Here is a 20,308-nt window from a genome sequence, read left to right on the forward strand (position 1 = left end):
GACAGCTGAACCATCCTTCTGGAGAGCCTTCCTACAAAGATGGAGATGTGGAGAAATCCCTGTCAGGCATTCTCTTATTCATTATTCTGTTCAGCTTCTGAGAATATGGATGGGCACAGAACAGGACTTCTCCTGCCACCAGGAATGGTTGTACCTTGCTGTAGTCTTCTGTACCTTAACCATTTTGTTGCCCCGCATATAAACAATGCACAAAACTGTAACAGTAGTTCAAGAATCCAATTTTAAATTGGTTATTTGTATTTTTTTTTTGGCACTAGGCAGCTAACAGATAATAGGGACAGGGACTGTTCTTGTGATACCATCAGTGTAGGAAAGCTTCTGATTAACTATCTCTGCCAGTACAGATTGTCACCTCTCTGTTAATTATGATCTTAGTTGTCTGGAGCCCCATGAAGTTAAGTGACTTGCCCATTATCACAGAACTATTCTGTATAAGAGGTGCCATTCTACCCCTCTAGTATAGTTCTTTTTGTCAGTTTGGTTTCTGTATAATCCAAGAAAATCTTGATTCCTCTAAAAGTCTCCAATATTTTCACCTGAAATAAAAGTGTTGTTTTATGTTAAATTTTAAAAACTACGTTTCATTGATTTCCCCCCCCCCCCTAAAAAAAAAAGCAAGCATAGCTTTCTACCTTGGTAATAAAAGATTTTGTTACATAATTAAAATAGAATGAAATAGAATATTGGTTTATTTTATTGTTTATTTTATTTTTGGAGGGGGGAAGGCAAGGCAATTTGGGGTTAAGTGACTTGACCAAGGTCACACAACTAGTTAACTGTCAAGTGTCTGAGGTCAGATTTTAACTCAGTCCTCCTGACTCCAGGTCGAGTGCTCTATTCATTGCACCACCTAACTGTTGTTTAATTTTTAGGGAGTTATTATTTATAGCATTAATTTTTTTTTCTGGTTAGAGTACTTGAAAATAAGAAAAATAGATTCCTAGGTATATAGTATTTGACAAGGAGTAGCTAATCAATTCATATCATGTATAAGGTATGAATAGTCGCATTGACACCTCTTTGGGGACTTTGATTATATCTCAGCCCACTGAGGATGATTGGTCAAAACTAGGATTTTTGTTTTTTTGAGCGGGTTAGGAGAGATGCTTGATTAAGCCATGGTAGTTATGATATGAGCCACATGTTGGGCCTTTAAAAGAAAGAACACCATTTTCAGGAGTGAGAGAACCAAGGGCAGAGGGAGTTAGACCTGAGTGGCTACATACAAGTGGTTGCAGTTCCTGGAGAAGTGAGGAGACCCCTTTAGTCTTGCGAGGGCAATAGTGACTGTGCAGCTGAGAAATAGGTATACTCCTTCCTGATCCCTTTCAGTGTTCTACAGAGGTAATTAATACCTAACTTTTCTAAAATTCTGTTCATCTCCTTCTTATTCATTTTATGATTAGATTTATCTAGATCTGAGAGGGATAAATTACAGTTTCCTACTATTATAATAGGTTTGTTCTCCTTTTATTCCTGTGACTCTTTTAACTTTTCCTTTAAGAATTTGGATTTTGTGTCATTTGGTGTACATATTATTGGTATTAATTTATTGTCTACAGTAGCAAAATGTTTCAGTTGTTTTCAGTGGCATCTGTTTCTTTATGACCCTTATTTGAAGTTTGCTTGGCAAAGATCTTGGAATGGTTTGCCATTTCCTTGTACAGCTCATTTCACAGGTGAGGAAACTCAGCCAAACAAGGTTAAGTGACTTGCCCAGGGTCACAGAACTAATAAGTGTATGAGATCAGAACTGAACTCAGGAAGATGAGTCTTCCTGATTCCAGATCCAGCTGTCTATCTACTATGCTGCCTACCTGCCCAGCAAAATGTAGTTTCCTTGTTTGTCTCTTTTAATTAAATATGCTGTTTCTTTGGCTTTCTCTGAGATCATAATTGGTACCCTTGCCTTTTTTTTACTTCAGCTGAAGTTAATAGGCTCTGTTGCAGCTTCTTATTTTAATTCTATATGCAACTTTCTCTGTTTATTTTAAGTAGCCTATTGTTAGATTCTGGTTCCTAATTTGTCCTGCTATCCTCTTTGGTTTTATGGGTGAGTTCATCTCATTCATATTCACAGTTAAGATTGCTATTTCCTTTCATTCTTATACTTTTTCTTCCCTTTCTTTCTCTCTCTCCACTTTGAGTCTGTTTTGCTTCTGACCACTGCCCTCTTTAATCTACCTTCCCTTTTATTCTCTCTCTTTCCCCATCTTTTCTTCCTGCTTCTCTGTTGGGTAAAATGAGTTTCTGTACCCAGCTGTGTGTATATGTATATTCTTCCCTCCTTTAGTCTATTGGGAGGTTCTATAAGTTCAGAGTGACTGAACTGTGAAATCATTTTTGGTCTGGGATGTTCCCAACCTAGTTATTCTACTGCAGGCTTATGTCTTAGGCTTAAAGGTAGAACTGAGTTGCTTCCTTGCTGTTGGCTTCAAAGCCATGCAGACACATTTCTGTAATTTGTTCCTTGCTCAGTATTCAGTCAGGGGCCCCTTTTGCTCACTACCATTCATTGCTGCCCTGAATCTATGATCCAAAACAAGCGTAATGGGTAACAGAGCTGCCAGATCACACCCATTCCTGAACCCAGAGCAAGTTCAGGAATCCCACTCCTGGGATGTCTTTCTGCTCCACTGCCTCCTGCCTCCTGTTCCGATGTTCCAGTTCAGCCCTCTTCCTTCACTGGCTACTGGAATGTCCCTTGCCGTGGGTGTTCCTGGCCATCTCCTCCCGTGTCAGCAGATTTCTCTTTCTATCTCCCTAATCCGCCCTGGGCTGGAAAAATGACTCACAATATCTTTTTTAAAATTTTCTTGATAAGTATTCTGTCTGGTGCTTTTTCTGGGTTGTCGTGGAGGAGGTGTGTTGGGTGAGCTAGGAAAAAATGCTTTCTTTCAATTCTGCCACCTTGATTCTCCCCCATCCCCTCTTCTTTTTAAAGATGTATTATGGAGTCCTAAATGAGGTGCTAGTTACTCATACTCTGAGTAACCCTAACCCTACATATATATGTATGTATATATACATATATATAGTTCTATCTAGCTACCTATCTAATCTCTCTGTCTGTCTATTATATATATATTATGTGGAAACTGAGAGCTTAGAGAGCTCTATTTGTCCAAGGTGGCGAAGAAAATGAGCAGCAGAGTTGGAATTCTTACCCAGGTCATCTGATTCCAGGTCCCACATCTTTCCCCTGTAATATTCTGTAAACTTGAGTGTCCATTACTAGAAGCAAATCATACTGCTTTCCTATTAATATCTACCTAAGAAAAATGGGGATTTTAATGGGGGTAATTTGGGACACTTTGGGGGAATTAATGTTTAGATGGTTGGCTTTATTGGTGGGGAGAGGGGACCCTTTGGTTAGCTAGTAGGCAGCATTAGCACAGTGAAGAGAAGAGGGTGGAAGAAAAAGAAGACGATGATTTAGGAAACAGGCTGGGACAAGGCCTGATCAGCGAGGGGGGCAAGTCATCCCTCCAACCACAAAGGCCACTACCAGGCCTATCACCAAACTGGCACTGGAAAGAGCAAGGTAAGAATCAAATGCAGGGCCGTTGTCCAGGACAGCAAATATTCCTGGGACTACCACTCCATAGCCCAGAAATTTAAAAGGCCCCTATGAGGAACTCCAAGGACCATGATGGTAGAGTGAACCCTGGCTGCTCCAACCCTGAAAACATATTGCCCCAGGGCAAAACCCTAACTGGTAAAGGCTTGGGAACCCTAGAGAAAGGGCTTGACTAAGGCCCTGCCTCAAAATGGGTAGAAAGCAGATTACAAAGACTCTGGAGTCCTACTATCTTCAGAGGGAAGAACCAAACTCAGAGGGAGACAATGTGGACTCCACACCCACAGCTGAAACATCAACAGGGAAAGGGTCCCAAGCACAGAAAGCTCTCCTAGATGAGCTCAGAAGGAACTTTGAAAACCAAATGAGTGAGATAGAAGACAAAACGAATAATTCTTTTAAAATCAAAATTGCAAAATTGGGAAAACATTATAATGAAGAAAACAGCTCCTTAAAAAGAAAAGTGAAATATGGAAAAGGAGCTCCAAAAACTGAGGAAAATAATTCGCTAAAAATTAGAATCAACCAAATTGAAGCAAATAACTATGAGGAACCAAGAATTAGTCAAACAAAACAACAAGAATGAAAAATTACAAAAAGAGGTAAAATATCTCAATGGAAAAATAACTGACCTGGAAAACAGATCCAGGAGAGATAATCTGAGAATCATAGGCGCCTACCAGAAAATCATGATGAAAAAATGATCCTGGACAACATTCTCCAAGAGCTCATTAAGAAAAACTGCCCTGAGATACTAGAACCTGAGGGTAAAATAGAAATTGAGAAAATCTACCGGACACCTCCTGAAAGAGATACCAAACTGAAAAGTCCTCGAAATGTTGTAGCCAAACTCAAGAACTACCAGGTAAAAGAGAAAATATTTCAAGTGGCCAGAAAGAAGCAATTCAAATATCAAGGAACCACCGTGAGGATCACACAGGATTTGGCAGTCTCTACACTGAAAGATCGGAGGCAGTGGAATACAATTTTCCAGAAGGCAAAAGAGCTCGGGTTAAAACCAAGGATCACCTACCCAGTGAGACTGAGCATATTCTTCTAGGCAAAGAGATGGTCATTCAATGATATAACAGATTTCCAGACCTTCCTAATGAAAAAGCCAGAGCTCAATGGAAAATTCAACCTCCAATTATGAGGTGCAACAGTGACGTAGAAAGGTAAACAAGGAAAACACACACACACAAGAGCAAACGGTGTACATACAAGTAGAGGGTATGAGTATAAATTACACAAAATGATAATTTAAAATATCTTATTAAGGGCTACAAAGGGACTGCAATGGAAGAAGAGAAATGAATAAAGTGGAAAAGGGTAAATTATGCCACACAAAGAGGCATAAAACCAATATAGCAGAGAAAAAGAAGGGAGGGAGATGAGTAGTATATGAGCTTTTCCCTCATTGATTCTGGTTCAAGGAGGGAATAACACAACCAGTTAAGCATAGGACTCTATGGAGAAGAGACACAAAACATATCATATTAAGGGGAAAGAGGGGAGGTAGAGGAGCTTCGCATGAGATTTGTTCCTGTCTCTCTTGGTGTGAAGAAGAAATAACATCCTTCAGTATGAAAATATCCTACAGGCAGTCGGAGGGGGAAAGGCTATGAAAAAGGGGGGGGGGGGTAGAAGGGGGGGGAAAATAAGGGAAGACTGAGGGAGGTGGCAGTCAAAAGGAAAACTATTAAGGAAGGGAAGGGATAAGGGGAGAAAAAATATAAGCATTAACCACAGGGAATAGGATGGAGGGAAAGAAACATAATAATCATAACTGTGAATGTGAATGGAATGAACTCTCCCATAAAACAGAGGTGGATAGCAGAATGGATTAAAAACCATTATCCTGCAATATGCTGTTTACAAGAAACACATCTTAGTGGAGTCCTACCAAATACTTTTTATGACACAAACATGGTACTGATACCTAAATCAGGGAAAGATAAAATAGAAAAAGAAAATTATAGACCAATTTCCCTCATGAGTATAGATGCAAAAATTTTAAGTAAAATATTAGCAAAAAGACAATAGCAACTTTTCACAGGAATAATACACTTTGATCAGGTAGGATTTATTCCAGGAACGCAAGGATGGTTTAATATTAGGAAAACCATCAGTATAATTGATCATATCAACAATAAAACTAGCAAAAACCACATGATTATCTCAATAGATGCAGAAAAGGCTTTTGGCAAAATACAACATCCATTCCTATTAAAAACACTAGAAGGTATAGGATTAAATGGAGCCTTCCTTAAAATAATATGTAGCATCAATTTAAAGCCATCAGCAAGTATCATATGTAATGGGGAGAAGCTAGAAGCATTTCCAGTAAGATCAGGGGTGAAACAAGGATGTCCACTATCACCTCTCTTGTTCAATCTGGCACTAGAAATGTTAGCAGTAGCAATTAGAGAAGAAAAACAGGAATCAAATTAGGCAAAGAAGAGACCAAGCTATCACTATTTGCAGTTGATATGATGATATACTTAGAGAATCTAGTAAAAAACTTTTTTTTAATAATAAATTTGGCAAAGTTTCAGGATATAAAATAAACCCACATAAATCCTTGGCATACCTGTATATTTCTAATGAAATTCAACAGCAAGAGATAGAAAGAGGAATCCCATTTAAAGTTACTGTAGACATTATAAAATATTTGGCCATCTATCTGCCAAAACAAACCCAAGACCTATATGAACTCAACTATACAAAACACTTCACACAAAGTCACATCTAACTAATTGGAAAGACATCAATTGCTCATGGCTGGGTCGAGCTAATATAATGAGAATGACAATTTTACCTAAATTAAGGTATATATTTGGTGCCATACCAATCAGTTTACCAAAACACTACCTTATAGAGCTAGAAAAAGTAACAAAATTCGTTTGGAAGAGCAAAAGATCCAGAATATCAAGGGAATTAATGGAAAGAAATGCTAGGGAAGGTGGACTAGCTATACTAGATTTCAATCTGTACTACAAAGAAGCAATCCTCAAAACTGCTTGGTCCTGGCTGAGGAATAGAGTAGTGGATCAGTGGAATAGATTGGGTACATGAGACACAGCAGTCAATGACTGTAGTAATCTAGTGTTTGATAAACCCAGAGACCCCAATTTTTGGAATAAGAATTTGGGAAAACTGGAATATAGTATGGCAGAAACTGGGCATAGACCATTATCTAACACCATATACCAAAATCAAGTCTAAATGGGTGCATGATCTAGGTATAAATGCTGATACTCTAAGCAATCTGGGAAAGCAAGGAATAGTTTACCTGTCAGATTTATGGAGAGGGGAAGACTTTATGACCAAACAAGAATTAGAGGGCATTATAAAATGCAAAATGGATAATTTTGATTACATTAAATTGAAAAACTTCTGTACAAACAAAGCTAATGTAACCAGGGTTAGGAGGAAAGTGGAAAATTGGGAAAGAATTTTTACAACTTATGTCTCTGATAAAGGATTCATTTCTAAAATATACAGAGAATTGAGTCAACTCTTTAAGAATACCAGTCATTCTCCAATTGATAAATGGTCAAAGGATATGAACAGGCAGTTTTCAGAGAAAGAAATTAAAAGATATCTATAAGCATATGAAGAAATGCTCTAAATCACTATTGATTGGAGAAATCCAAATCAAAATGACTCTGAGGTACCACGTCTCACCAGTCAGATTGGCTAAGATGACAAAACAGGAAAATGACAAATGCTGAAGAGGATGTGGACAAATTGGAACACTAATGCATTGCTGGTGAAGTTGTGAACTGATCCAACCATTCTGGAGAGCAATCTGGAATTATGCCCAAAGGGCTATAAATAATTTCATCCCCTTTCACTCAGCAATACCACTTCTAGGATTGTATCCCAAAGAGATCATAGAAGTGGGAAAAAGACCCATATGTACATAAATATTTATAGCAGCTCTTTTTGTGGTAGCAAAGAATTGGAAATGAAGGGGGGTGCCCATCAATTGGGGAATGGCTGAACAAGTTGTGGTATATGCATGTTATGGAGTACGATTGTGCTATAAGAAGCAAGGAGCATATGGAATTCTTATTTACCTGGAGAGGCTTATACGAACTGATGCTGAGTGAGAAGAGTAGAGCCAGGAGGAATTCATACACAATTACAGACACAACGTATGTGTGATGACCAACTTTGATAGACTGGACTCTTCTCAGCAATCCAGAGTCATAAGTCAACCCCAAAAGACTCATGATGGAGAGAGATGTTTATATCCAGAGAAAGAACTGAGTTTGAACCCAGAATGTAGCAAACTACCTGCCCTTTTTCTTTTTTGGTTTTGTTTCCTCTTTCCCCTTGTTTATTCCATCTGATACAATCCTTCTTTACAACCTGACTAATGCCTAATGTGAAAGTATTTGTAGATACTATACTTGATGGTGTGCTGCCATGGGGGGGAGGGAGAGAAAATTTGAAACTCAGGGAATAGAAGAGAAAAAAAAAAAAGGAAAAGTAGACAATGAGAAACTGATGACATCTTCTACCTTTATTTTGCACCAGGCCTTGAAGCTGACAATCCTAATCTATCATACCTATGATTTCATCAATGCAGGGAGTTCCCAGGAAGAACTTCTTTTTCTAATGCAGGACAATAGCTGCTCTGTAATTTAGTTTTAGAAAGTTGCCTGGGGCACTGAGAAGTTGTGATATATCTAAGATCACACAGCCAGTATATGAACAAGATGGGACTTGAATCCAGGTTTTCCTGATTCTGAGGCCATCTCTGTCCATCATGCCATGCCGCTTCTGCTGATATGGAGAGCTCAGGGCCTCACAATACAAGGAATGTGAGCCAGGCTTATGAAGCAGCATTATCAAACATTGGTTTTATTTCTGCTATCTCCTTTCTGTTTTCTGTTTTTTGTTCCGTATGAGATAGTTTAGGTAATTACTGCTTTGCGGTGTGTCTGTACAGTCCAAGAGGGCATGCTCACATGTATCAGCTTTGTTTCTAAAATTTCCCTTGAATGTCTGTTTGAATTTTCTTTTATTCTCTCCAGTTTTATAAGGGAGTATTTTGCGAGTTGTTGAATTATGATCAATTAATTTGTAGAATATTGTCATTTTCACTAGACTTGTCTAATATATCTATGAATATTGGGGCTACTTCTCTTATTAAGATCTTTATTGCTTACCCAATTCTATAGTTATATTTATAAGGCTCTCATTGTATCTTGGTGAAAGTTAATCCCCAAATATTTAATTCGTTGCTATAAATGGAATTTCTTTTAAATATTTCATCTTTATTGTTAGTATATAAGAATATGAATGATTTTTGTATTTTAACTTGACTTGTGCAACTTTGCTTAACTCCCATTTTTGAGCAGTTGATAGATATAGTTAGATGTTTTTGGACATCAAAGTAATTTTTAACCTCTTCATGAAAATAAAGTTTAAAATTTTATAATCCTTCTAGTGGCAGGGGAGAGGGAGGCAGCTATTTTAGCCTTTCTTACCCTTGATAAATTTCCCTTTCATAACTGGAGGCATTCAGAATTAATCCATTGGCAGTCAGAGTTTGTCAGTTCTAAAAAATTTTTGCCTTGACCCTTTTACTCCATTTATATATCTATACCCCTCATCTCCTTCCTTTTCACCTACATAGTTCTTAAATAAATTGTCTCTTTCCAGTGCTCTGACTTGCTTACCATCCATTTATGTGCATCTTAAAATCTGACTTTTCTCTGCACCATTTTATTGAAATTGCTTTCTCAAAGGTCAGTAGTAACATCATAATCAAATCCAATGGCATTTCTCAAACAAATCTCCTTAGCAATTACTATAGCATTTGACTCTGTTGACCATTTCCTTCCAATTACACTCTCCTCCTTTAGCTTCTGGGATACCATACTGTCCTGCCTCTCTTAATAATTTATTTTTGTCTTCCTAACATTTTAGCACTGTTTATCAACCTCAGCTCCCTTGTCGATTCTTGACATTGGCCAATAGAGAAAATAAAATTGGGGCGGCTAGGTGGCGCAGTGAATAGAGCACTGGCCCTGGAGTCAGGAGGACCTGAGTTCAAATGTGGCCTCAGACACTTAAGACTTACTAGCCGTGTGACCTTGGGCAAGTCACTTAACCCCAATTTCCCTGCCTCCCCTCCTCCAAAAAGACAAAAAAATATACAAATTGGAGGAAAAAAAATTGTCCTGTTTTTAAATTATTATTCTTAATTGATTCCTAAATCTGAACCTCCATCCCCAACTGTTTTTTGAAGTCACCAGATTGGTATCTCTAGTTGCTCACTTCATAGCTTCACTGGCACCTCAAACTCAATGTATTTAAAATTGGGCTTGTAATCTTTTCACCAAAATCTGCTCTTCCTTCTGACATCACTATTTCTGTGAGTGATACCCAGATTTCCATGTTTGAAACCTTACTGTTCAGTTAATTCAGCAAACATTGATTAAGCACCTACTGGTGTGCACAGTAGTCTTGGCGGATGTGGCACTTTATATCAAGGAACTTAAATTCTTTTGGGGGATATGTGATACATTTCACAGATAAGTATAAAACATGGGAAGGTAGGGAGTGAGGAGAATAAAGGAGAAATTTAGTCTTAGTACTCTAGGAAAATTTGAGGAAGAGGGCAGTTGTAGTTGGGGATATCAAGGAAGGCTCCACAAAGGAATTGGCACCTAAACTGACTTTGGAAGGAGGATAAGGCTTCTGAAATGCAGAAATGAGGAGGAAATATATTTAAAGCATGGGAGATGACCTGGGTGCATGCCCAAAGACAGGAAGTTTCATGTCTGGCTTGGAGTTTAACCAACAGTTCCCTTTGGCTAGAACATAAGATTGAATGAAGGACAATAATTGGAAATATTGTTGAAATATTGTGCCACCTAGCCGCCCATGTTTTATACTGTTCTCTTCCATACTCTAGCCAAACTGTCATACACGCCCTGTACTTTCCTGCCTTTGCTCATAGTTTTTGGGATGAGGGAAATTACCTTCCTCTCTCCCACCCCCCTTTTAATTTTTCACTCTCCTTTAAATCCCGAATGTTCACTCTTCCTGGAAGTTTTCCCTGAGTTCCTCTAATTAGAAATAATTTTTTTTTTTTTTTACCTCAGAGCTTACATAGCATTTGACTTGCATTTCCTTGATGGACTTATCAGTTGTTATTTTGTACCATTGTTTTATGTTTACATTAATTCTCTATTGTTTAGTAAGTTCCACAAGAGCAGGACCATATGTTATCTAAATTCTGCATGGAATTTAGCATAGTGGATGCTTAATAAACACTTGTTGAATTTGTGGAATATCTTCTTCCTGACCTCTCTTTCTTTCAGTGGTACCACCATTTACTGATTCACTTGCTTGATTCTCCCTTCGGATTATAAGGGTTGAGGTAGAAAAAGGAGTCGTTTAGTAAGATCTGTTCATTCTATTTCCACAGTATTTAGTGCATCTGTTTCCTCTCCCCACTTCTACCAAGGTACAAGCCCCACCTTTCTGGACTATGTGTTGCAATAGACTTTTTTTTTGCTCTTTTTTGGAGCAATGGACTCTTAATTGGACTAACTGCCTTTATTGTCTTCTATCAACCGTCATTGCAAGGTTAATTTTATTAATCCTTATAAAGAAGGAATCTTAATTCCTTAGACTTGTTCTTAAACATGGTATTAAAAACCTTTGCAAGATAGCCTTAGCTTACTTTTCTGGACTTACCTCATTTGTATTCTGTTTCATCCAATTTGGGCTGCTCACACTCCCGCATACATGCCCCAGCCTTATGTCCCTGGTATTGTTTGATGTTTGGAATACTGTACTGTAATGCCAAGCAAAGGCAACTTCCCAAGGTTCAGAATACCAGCATAGCTGCTCTCCATTTTATTCAGTGACAAATTAAGAACAGAGAAGATCAAAACATGACATCATTCAAAATACAGCATTTACTAAGTGTGATTAAATAATCTCCAAGTACTACCCCACCCCAGGACCTTCCATTCATTCAATCACCTACAAAGTCCCTGTTCTAAATACTACTCCACCCTAGGCTGTACCTTCATTTGGTCCATCACAAAGCCCCTCTTCTCAAATGGAGATTAGTTTCCAAACATAAGTAAAGTACATTCATTTGTTCTACCATAGAACACAAAAAGGTCAGAAGTTCCCCACCCCTGGATCACAATTGAATCTACCCCAGAGTTACATCAAGTTTTAGCACAGCACTTAATACCCAAATGGAGGTCTTTTCTTCATCTTGACAAGAGGAAAATTCTCAGCAATCTTAGTTCCTGGGGAGACAGGGTTTAGCAAGGCCACAAGATACATTGCCAGTCTCTTCATTAATTCATCCTGTGTCTGCAGAACAGTCCTAGAACCCCTGAAAACATTAGCAAAACCCTCTCTCAGAATTTCTGTAAACATACAACAAGAAAATCCTTCTTCAGAGCTTCTGAACCAACAGAAAGGTTCCCAGACCCCTGGCAACAACAGCACTGCCCTGGTGGACAGTATTCACTCTCTGTCTGCAGGACATTCTCAGGAGCTCTCAACCAACAGAAAGGTTCCAGGACTTCTTCAACAGGACTGTCTTTCACCAGTGAACAAATCTGGCAAAACAACATCAAAACAGACAGACAAAGTACCAGCAAAACAGCCATGTCTCCTCAGTCCTTGGCAGCTCCGGGGTCAGGTCTCAAAAGTCCAGGGCGATTCAAAGTGGCCCCCAGCAATCCTCTCAGTCTCTCTCTGCCTCCACAAGGGTGCTGCTTCCAAAAAGTTCTTCTGCCTCTCTCTTGTCTCTCCAAATCTACGTCACCAGCTCCTCCCAGTTCAGGACTTTCTTTTCACATCAACAAGTCCATCCCACAGATGGGATTAACAAGCTCTGGGTTTTAACACAATCAATTTGAAAACCAAGCCAATACAGGGGAATCTTTATATTCCATTACTATCACAAATACTTTCTGTCTTTAGCATTCCTACGTTTTAGAATCTTACCCATCCTTTTCAGATCCAGCTCAAATGCTCCATGAAACCTTCTGTGAGCCTCCTACATGATTCCCCCCTTCCGCTCAGAAACAATCCCCCCCCCACCCCCCAAGTGCCTTGGACTTGATATTGTGCTTTGTACCTTTCTTGTGCATTTTTCATATATTATTTTCTGTTCTAGCTATTTATCTATGTGGCATATGTCCCTACTAGTTTTTAAGCTCTTTTAGAGGAAGACTGTATCTTATTTATTAATCTATGTCCCTTTCCTAGAAATTAGATCTAATAATAAAGATGTAGTACAGGACTGTTGAATGAGGAGAAAAATTCCTATTACTCTTTTCCAAAAACAGACTGCTGTTCCCTTTTTACCACTAGGTGGCAGGCTGTTGCCTCCATAAATCCCTAAATGACTGAGTTAAAGGTAATAAAACTGAAATGTAGATGTGTTAGATAAATGTGGAATGAGAGAATAGCTCATTCCAGGTTAGGGAAAAAGCAAGAACTTGTGTTTTTAGCTAAATCTGTAAAGTCACAAGTGGTATGAAAAAGGCAAACACAGACTATTCACTGAATCCTGAAATATTAGAAAAATGGAAGAGTACCATTTGAAATCTGAGTGAGATAAGTTTATAACAAATAAAAGGAAATCACTTGACCTCCCTTAAGGCACAGTTTCTTCATCTGTAAAATGAGGGCCTTGGACTAGCTTTAGATCTTGTAGGTATGGCTTCACCTAGCGGGTAATAAATATGTAAATATGTCTTAAGAATTAGAATTTTCCGGAAACACACATTTATGAGTGACAGAATCATAAGTAACTTCTAAAAGAAACAGAAATGTGCCTAACTTTTAAAGGGGGTATCAGAAAAGAAAATTCCATTCCCACTAATGATGGAGCATTTAGGTCTTCTCTGTTATCATAGTGCTAGCAGGGGTTGACCTCTTGGAGATCTGGCCAAGTTTAGGAATTCTTATTTTATTTGTATTGAATATACAAATACCACAGAGATCAGGAAACTCATCGTATAGAGTTCTAAAATTACCAAATATACGTGCTGTCCCTTGTACTAAAAACTAACGTTCTATATCTATCATCAGTAAAGCAGATACTTAAATTTTTTTTCCCATTCACCTTTGTGACCAAATCTTTGGCTGTTACTGTGACTATAAAATAAAGTAAAGCTGACTGACCCACATGAAGAACAAGCTTCTTTTGTTGGCTGTAGTAACAGCTCTCTATAACCAGTTGAGGTTACTAACCACAGATACATTTGACCGATTTTTAGCTTGCCTTTGTTAACCCCTTCTAAAAATTAGTGCTAGTTTCTTGTGTTTCTCATTCTGTCACTCTTCACTTTAAAAGCATATTTTTGAAATATATATATATACGACAAAAACATTCATACATACACATATACATATGTACATACATATATATACTACGTATACATGCATACATACATGTATACACACTATGTAAATATAGATAGAGTTGTTTTTTGTTTCCTTCTTTGGTAATAAACTTTCACTAGTCTGTGTCACTGGCATATTATTAAGGTGTGCTTTGCCATTTGAATGTTGACAGTGGTTCTCAACAGGTTTAATATCTGGATAATTGTAGCAGAAACTGAATGATGTTGTCATTGTGAACATTTTTAATAGTTTATGAAAGTATAAATGCCCCTCAAGCTTATTCCACACCGTGCCTCAGTATTACAGGGTAACTTGTGGTATGTTTGGTTCTTTCCATCAGACTTTCTCCAGGAGAACTATCCATCTTATGACCTAACAGAAACTGGCTATGATTGGAAAGCATGTGTGGCTGCCATCAATAGTACAATCCGAAGTCTTCGACATGACCATAAAAAGGCCACAAGGGGATTCCGTAGGAAAACATCAGTGAATGAGAAAAATCCTTCATAAAACCCTTCCGAATGAGTTACCATTAACTCAATGGGTTGTTGTTTCAGCCATCATGCTTATGCCTCCTTATTATATATGTGTCTCAAGTTCTATTTTTTTTTTCTTTTTGGAGGGCAATTGGGGTTAAGTGACTGGCCCAAGGTCATACGGCTAGTTTGTGTGTGTGTGTGTGTGTGTGTGTGTTAAGTGTCTGAGGCCGGATTTGAACTCAGGTACTCCTGACTCCAGGGCCCATACTCTATTCACTGTGCCACCTAGCCACCTCATCAAGTTCTTATTTTTAAAACATGTTTGGTGCATTGGCAGTGCAAGATCACAGAAAATAATGTCAAACTGGTAAAGAAACAGAGATTCTTTGTAAGATTTTAAGTTGTGTCGTAAAAGTGAAACACTGGACATTCCACAGGCTGTAAAATGGTTTGCTTAACTTCTTTTAATTCAGATAGTGCATAATGTCATGAAAGGAATACTTCAGAAGAAGAGTAACTTAAAGTAGCTAAAATGAGTTTTTCTTTGACATGAAGGTGCAGAAACTCTTGGGTAACATAATTGGAGAGGTATACCATGTTTCTGATAAACAAGGAACATTAGTTCAAAATTAACTCTACTTCTTGAAAGGAGCTACAATACACTACTCATATAGTGCTAAAATTTCCTTTAAGCTTCCTGAAATTGACAAAATGATGGTAGCCTTAGCTTTCTGGAAGCAGTGACCATATTCTTTTTCTGGACTCATGATAGCACATAGTGCATTAAACCCTTCTTTTTTGCAAGCCAAGTATTTTCCTAATAGTACGTAAGTTTAGAATAATCATGAAGAAAAATAATTTTTTGTAGCTATTTTAGTTCAGTTTGAGTCATTTCATTTTTCAAGAAAAAGTCATGAAGACTGAAAGGCAACTAAACTTAGATTTCTTTGTCAAGAGTGATTTCTGAAATGTTTATAGGAACTTGAGTATATTTTCTATATTGTCTCTAGAATGCTGTTAAATTGTATACATTTTAAATTAAAATAAAGTTTTAAGAACTGGATATGTTTAAGAACTGTATAGTTTTTTTATCAGAAACCTTTTAAAGAAAAACTTTATTTTCAAGTATCTAATTAGAATTATTAGTGGATTTTTCACCCCACTAAAAAAATATTTCTACTTCAGATTTTATTTCTAACTGAATAAAATACTTTATTTTCAAGAAAGTACTTGAAGCCATAATAAATATGGCAATCATTACATCTTCATAACTTGGTATTTATATCTGTGAAACAATTCTCTTGAATATTAATCCAGTTTATTTCAGTTATAACAATGCCATCAGCTTTCTCTACTAGTTGGAATTTAGCAAAGCTAATTTTTATAATAGCCTCAAATATTTTTCAGAAGGTAAATGTTTAATTTGCCTATCAACGGTCTTCTTTTAGTTATATCCATTTGTTTAAGACATGTGACTTATGACTTTCACTTAAAATAATTAAAATAAAATTGAATCGAATTTTTAGATAAATGAACTTGAAAGGTAGTTTTGAAGTGGTGAGAGAAGTATTAGAACATATATCTGTAGACCAATCAAAACATCAATCAAAAAAACACAATCAAAAGATTATGGTAAAAATGTCTACCTTTCTGTGTGAGAACTATAGAATAGATGTATATTTTTATCTTTTGAAAATTGAAATAAATTCAGAGTATTTTAATAGTAGTAAAGTATATTTTAGACTTTTTAAAAAGAGCAAGATTAAAAGTTTCAGATACTCAAGATGCTTTTTATTGGTATGTGAAATGGGGCTAATTTGGCACAGGCGAAAAATGAAAAACAAAAACTCTGCCCTAGGTAGATGTGAGGCTTGTGAATGAGCTGACCTGTCTTCCAGTAAATCCATTGGGTTGCTGTTCAGTTTCACTTTGCGTGTATATGGGGGCCATCTCCAGTCATCCTGATGTGTATCTCACCACTGGACCCAGATGACTACGGAGAAGAAAGTGACTCTACACAGCCCTCTCCCTCTCCCACTTCAATCCAATTCACTTGGCAGGTTATGGCATCACATTCCTGATGTCATGGTCTTCGAGAATGAAGGGCAAACCATAACCTGAGTGTTCTCACAGGCATAGTTACATTGCAGCTGCTATAGAGGGGTACATTTTGTTCATGCATAAAGTTCAAAGTAGACCATGAGATAATAACTAAGGCAAATTTCATTAAAGTTGATCAGTTTATAAGAATCTGTGTTTCTTTATGTACCTTATAAAATAGTCTTTGAATTGAAGGCAGAAATGAAAAAATTCCCAATTTTTCCAGTCAGAAAACATCTCAGAAGACTTCATTCATTGAGTCCTTATTATAGGGATCATTTGTGTCACTTTTCAGTTTAGGATAATGCCCAGGACTTGAATGAAAATGTATCTCAGTTATCTTGAAGAAAGCTTATTTGATTAGCACATATAATATACATTTTATTAATGTTTTTGTATTTTGTTCTAAACTAATTGGCTTTCTTCGCTTTATTTTACCATTTCATCCTTAATTATTAACTTTTCATAGTCAAACTTAAGCATATCTATAAAAGGTACTAGTGCAAAAACCAGCCTAAAATGATTTTTCAGAGGATTTATTTTTTATAAATAGAAAAATAAATGTTTTCAACTTATTTCTTATATGTATCAATTTCACAAATTATTGAACTAGAATTTTAAAATATATTTTGCTTATGCCTGTAGCACTATGATGTGAATTCTCTTTTTAATGAAAACATTTTACAATATTTGTATAACATTCTTTACTGTTAACCAGTTATATCTTTTTTTTTGAAGTGAGTTACATAAATGTCCTAACACTTAGCTATCTATCTGCCTTCATAGATGAGAAAGAAAATTACCTCATGTTTGCTAGAGTTGCAAGAATTTTGAAAGCTGTTGTAATAAGTATTTTGATCTTAGACAAAATATTTTGAGTATTAATATATTTTTGGACCTCAGATATATGTGTATATACATATGATACATACTTTTGTTTCAGACAAGAAAGTCTTAGATTTGTAGCAAGATTGCTTTCTATTCATTTTCATATAATGCAGAAATTATTTCACATAATACAGAAATATTTCATTGTCTAGTTCAACCTCAGTGGAAAATCTCTTGTCTTGGGAAGGTAACATATTATTGTGCCTGTTCAAAATAATGAGCCTGGAAAGATGGCCCAGTTAAGATTCCTCCAGCCTCCGGCATAAAGTAATTAATATTACTAGACTGATGTTAGATGAACATTTTTCAGATATAGTAGTAGAGAAACATAGATGTGTTTAACAGAAAAAAATAATCAGAAAATATCATTTATGGTCATTTAAAAGGCTAAGTCTGCACTTCCCAAATTGTATGCTGTGGCACCATGGCCTTTCACAGCAAACCCCTAGAGCCACCAGGACACTTAAAATTTTCAATTTTACTGCTTAATAATAAATGGAACTTTTAGGGAACTGGAGGGATTTGTCGTTGTTTTGTCCTTGTTTGTTTTGCCTGTGGCCACTGTGAAAAACTGAGAAAATTTGGGAAGCTCTTACTCAGTTGTTTCTTGGAGTGCCACAACTAGTTTACTTTGAGGATGAAAGGATTCTCTCATCTAGACAAACAAATTGCTTCCCTTTTCAACTTCTATCACTAGCTGAAGCTTTTATGGAACAAAAAAAAATCTCACTTTGCCTTTTTTTCTCTGTAAAAGTCATATACCACTTTTCAGATATGAGAATTAGCTAATACTTATAGACTTGTAAGATCTTTTGCAGAGAAGCAAAATGCTTTTATTATGATGCAATTAATAGAATTTGTAATCAAAGATAAATTTTGTAGAAAATTTTAAAAGCCTACTTAAAACAGTTTAAAACAAGTCTCTCCCATAATCTGTGCTTCTCAATATTGTTAAAATTAAGTCCAAGTCTCTAGAGCAGAGGTGTCAAGCCTGTGATCCATGGACCACCGTCCGCCACACTCTCAAATATGGCCCAAACCAGGTTAAAATGTAATTGGAAAATATTTAACAAAACAAAAATAAAGTAAAATATAAATCAATTACATTTTAAAATTAAGTCAATATACAGCCCACAAAGATCCTTCGCCACTGGTTGATGGCCCCTTCTCTATTCATGTTTGACACCACTGTTCTAGAGAACTTTCTGATATCAGAAAAATTATTCCTTACATATTCTAGAAATATAATGTCTTGGTCTAATAAAATCAGATTCTGATGATGCTAGATGTGGTATCTTTTTTTTTTCCATTGTATAAGAATTGTTTGAGGAACAAATTATTGATAGTCAAGAAGTTAACTTCTGCTATTTCTTCCTCCTCGGAATGGTTATAGCATTTTTACTACTGTTATACACTTAGAACATTTTTACTTTTGATTTTAAGTTTTAACATCTCTAATAAACTGTGAGTTCTTTGAGAGCAGAAGGCAATCTATTTTTTCTATGAAAAGGGCCTATTAAAAGGAATCAAAAAAGTCATCTGTCTCTTCTGCCCATTCCCAATATTATATATATAGTATATAAAAATATAGTATGCTTATAATATATAACATGTAGTAACAGTCCCCAGGAGAGGATCTCACCTCATATTTTACTGAGAGAATAGTGCCACTCACTTTGAGCTTTCCTTTCTTCCTTAGCTTACATCTCAAAAAGGCTTTGATGCTCTATTCCTCAGCTATTCTCTCCTCTGCTCCTATTTCTAGTGACTCTTTTTATCAAGACCAGTTTCTCTACGTGTTCTTGATCCTACTTCCTCACATCTGGCACCTTGTCACCGTAATCATCCCTTTCTACCCCACTTTGTTTTCCAGTTTCTTTTTTATCAGCTCTTTCCTTGCTGCCTGCAAATATCCTTAAGTCTTTATATCTTAAATCCTTAAAAAACCATGAGTATTTCTCGGTTACATGACAAACAATGTGGAGAAATAGACATTTTCTATCATATCCTCAGAACTGCTCAAACCTATCCAAAAAAGGAATTATATTATGCACAGAAAAAATAACAATTTCAGCTGTCCTAAGACATCAATAACCCTAAAAACCCAATGAACTAACAATAAGGCTAATTCCTAATGTGCTTACTCAGTACCCCTGTCTGACCATGCTCTTGCAGGACTGTGCAAACTGACCCATAAGTTTGCAACAAAGCTCTGCCTTGCCTTCTCCTTGTCCTCTCCACACTCCCAACCCTCTACCCAACTCTGGAGAAGCCAGAAGGTTGTTTTGCCTGGAACAGCACTATGGCAACACACTATCCTATGAGAGTACTAAGTCAGGGTACTGTGGAACAGGATATGGGGATAGGATGTGAGACTGTTCATGGGGTACCACTAAGTCTGAGGCAAGTCATGTCCTAGAAGTCACTTGGGGTAGAAAAAAAGTGAATTCTCCAGCATGAGAGGAGGCAGAAACACTTAAGATCCAGCCCCCAAGGGCTGTTTCCAAACAAAGGGAAAGGAGTCAGAAAATTAATATCATGGGAATTTGAGGTGGATAAAAGAGACAAGGAGAATAGCAATAATGATAACAGCTAACATTTGGCAGTTGCCATATTCCCCACTGTGCTAAGCACTTTACATTTGATCCTCATGCCGGGAGATGGGCACTATTGTTACCCCCATTTTACAGATAAAGGAGATAAACTGGTTGAGTTACTTGTCCAGGCTAACACAGCAAGTGTCTTGAGGCCAGATTTGAATTTAGATCTTCCTGACTTCAGGTCTGACTGCACCTACTGTAAGGGTTATGGGATTTAAAGATCTTCCATGCCC

General features: G+C 36.9%; 1 protein-coding gene across 1 annotated transcript in view; it reads left to right on the forward strand.

The window, feature by feature from the left end:
- The window catches only part of BEND2 (BEN domain containing 2), a 47,462-nt gene extending 31,912 nt beyond the window's left edge, over positions 1-15,550 (forward strand). The window contains exon 14 of the mRNA XM_069100501.1: positions 14,349-15,550. Coding sequence (XP_068956602.1) covers positions 14,349-14,518 — 170 coding nt within the window. The 3' untranslated portion in view covers positions 14,519-15,550. The remainder of the gene's footprint in view (positions 1-14,348) is intronic.
- The last annotated feature ends 4,758 nt before the right edge of the window (positions 15,551-20,308 follow it).

This window comes from Petaurus breviceps, unplaced genomic scaffold (assembly GCF_028583685.1).
Source record: "Petaurus breviceps papuanus isolate PSGF00001 unplaced genomic scaffold, PetGlider_PUasm1.0 419, whole genome shotgun sequence".
NCBI lineage: Eukaryota > Metazoa > Chordata > Mammalia > Diprotodontia > Petauridae > Petaurus > Petaurus breviceps.